This window comes from Ammospiza caudacuta, chromosome 10, assembly GCF_027887145.1.
Source record: "Ammospiza caudacuta isolate bAmmCau1 chromosome 10, bAmmCau1.pri, whole genome shotgun sequence".
Taxonomy (NCBI): domain Eukaryota; kingdom Metazoa; phylum Chordata; class Aves; order Passeriformes; family Passerellidae; genus Ammospiza; species Ammospiza caudacuta.
In genome coordinates this window covers 20,096,537-20,099,046 of record NC_080602.1, presented here as the reverse complement: position 1 = coordinate 20,099,046, position 2,510 = coordinate 20,096,537, and the positions used below count along the sequence as shown (strand labels likewise).

At 45.7% G+C, this 2,510-nt stretch overlaps 1 protein-coding gene across 1 annotated transcript; it reads right to left on the bottom strand.

The window, feature by feature from the left end:
• Positions 1-684: 684 nt before the first annotated feature.
• On the bottom strand, positions 685-864 carry CTXND1 (cortexin domain containing 1). Its single transcript, XM_058811759.1, has one exon. The coding sequence runs from the start codon at positions 862-864 to the stop codon at positions 685-687; it is 180 nt and encodes a 59-aa protein (XP_058667742.1).
• Between the last annotated feature and the right edge of the window lie 1,646 nt (positions 865-2,510).

Genomic DNA, 2,510 nt, shown 5'->3' with positions numbered 1-2,510 from the left:
AAATCAGTGGCCTGACTAATCCAAGGGCCCGTGACAGAGGAAATGGCTGTTTTTGCATGACTAGGGCAGAGCAAGGTGGTGCTGAGGGGTCTACAGCAGCCCAGGACCCCCAAATCTGAGTGCCTCAGTATCCTGGTCACTGGAATTATGGCTGCAGAGGGATGGGGAGTGCAAGTGCAGGATCAGAGGCAAGAATAAACCTGCTTGTATAATTCTCTTTAGCCAGAGGTACTGCAGCACTTCTACTTAGTGATGCTCTGGTGTATGAAACCTGGGCCTTTCCTAAAATGCACCCATAGTGACTGAGGAAGCGATCAATATTTGAAACAATCAGTTTCCAGGAAAGACAGAATACTCTTGTTGCTTTTTTTATGGCATTACCCTGGGTTTGTGGGTGATATTGAGGGTGGGACAAACTGTGCTAGACCAAGAGTTATATTGGGAAAATCTGGAGAATCTTGTGCTACTTGAGTTAAAATGTAAAATAAGAGACAACTGTAAAATAAGAATTGCTGCATAGTAGTAAACTCCGCTGCCAGAATGGCTTGCTGATACCTTGACCCGCTGAGCAGAAATAACTTCACACGATGTGCTCTTGGAGACATTGCCTTTGCCCTGCACATCTGGGGATGGCCGTGGGTGGCACAAGGAGCAGAGCACCCCTGGCTCTGCCCGGGAGCCCCGTCAGTCATCGAGGTGCTGCTCCTCCCACGTGGACGTGGGGATGGCGCTGTAGGGGTCCATGATGACCTTGGCACAGCGGATGATCATGACAATCAGGAAGAGGCAGAGGAACACGAAGCAGGCCAGCGTCAGCCCCTTGTCCACGTCGACGTACACGGGCTCTGGGGTGGGCACCTCCATGGCTGGGGCCGCTCCTCAGCCCAGCTGGAGTTTGCTCCTAACATCATCGAGCTCCTGCAAAACAAACAGGGTGTCAGGCACGAGGGACTGCTGGGGAAAATCAGGGGCTGTACCATGGTGGGGTATCTGGTGTCGAGGTGATGCCGAGGTGTTGGAAAGTCTCTTTTTCCTAGCCCCAAGACTGAAGAAGACAGAATTCCTTGGCTTTGGTTCTCAAGCTTGTTTATTATTTTTTATCTATAATATTAATTAGTAACATTTATTATTTTTTATCTATAATTCTTTCTCTGACCTGCTGAGATCTCTCCAGCACGTTGGTTCGTGGCACACTGACCGCCCTCAGGGCAGTGTTATCTTTTTATACTAAAAGCTACGTGTACTTTATTGACAATTTTCCAGTACCTATCACCTACGTTAGACAGTTCGTCTCTACTCTAAACCAATCCAAAAGTGCCGCCATCACAGCAGAAAATGCAGGCTGAGAAGAAGAAAGAGAAGGACAGGACATGCCCAGATTCCTCCATCTTGCTCTTGAACCCCCATTCTAAAACCCCAAAATTCTACTTTTTCACCCTGTGATAAATTCACCATCATTCTATTCAAACTCTTGTGGCTTGTAACTCCTCACACAAAGCTGGTAATTGTTTCTATGGGTCAAAATCAAAGGCATGGGTGTCTTTGACTTCATGCCAAGGTCTCTGAGCCCCCTGCCAGGGTCCTGAGTCCTCGAGGGCAGTCAGAGCAATGTCCTGGGTTCTGACAGTACCAGACACAGGTACTTGTTACAGGTCTACTAAATTCTTGCAGGGAATTAAACCCAGTGGAAATGTTGTAGCTCAGCTGAATGAGAGCTGAAAGAAGAAGAAACCTCATCTCCACCTTAATTTGGCCCACAAATACTTCTTGCTGAAATATTAGACACTAAAAAGAGATGTTAGCAAAAAAAAGAGAGGCAACAGTGAATGAGCACTATTTGCTTGAAATGTCATCTCCTAAAAGAGGCACAGGCACTGTTCTTGTCTCAGCATTTCCTAATCATAAAAATATTTCCATTCCTCTGCTAGTGTGAAAGATCAGACAAATGGCAGAGCAGACTGTTTCTATTCCAATTTTCCTCTCTGTCCAAACATTCTCTGTCTCTCACTGGCACAAAGCAAAGTGAAAATTATGCATACTTATTTTCCATAATCTTTTAATCTCTGCTACTCAAGGTTCTCCAGGCAGTAGAAGATTTTTTTTAAGAGCAATATAATTTTTAAGTGGATGTTTTATCAACCAGAGAGATACAGGTGATTATGTGATTAGAACAAGAATTATCTTATTCACTGCAGATGTCTGCATAGCTGAAGGTCTCTCTGGCCTCCTCTCCTGATCCAAAACCAAAATTACTTCAGCAGGGATGGAATCCCTCTGAAAGTTTGATTCTGGACAGCTCACCAGCTGATAACACAGACTGCTTTGCACAGTTGTGCTGAAGGAGAGGAGCTGACCTTACACAGAACTGAGTCACTGCCCAGGGATGGGGAAACTTCTCCTGACATCCATGTTTGGCCAAGGTGGGAGGGACAAGTGCTGGGGATTACAGTGTAGAGGATCAGGAATGTGGAATGCCTCTTACAGCAAACAAAACAACAAAGTCATTCACA

Coding starts and splice junctions, on each gene's coding strand:
- CTXND1 (XM_058811759.1), bottom strand. CDS start 864: ATGGAGGTGCCCACCCCAGAGCCCGTGTACGTCGACGTGGACAAGGGG.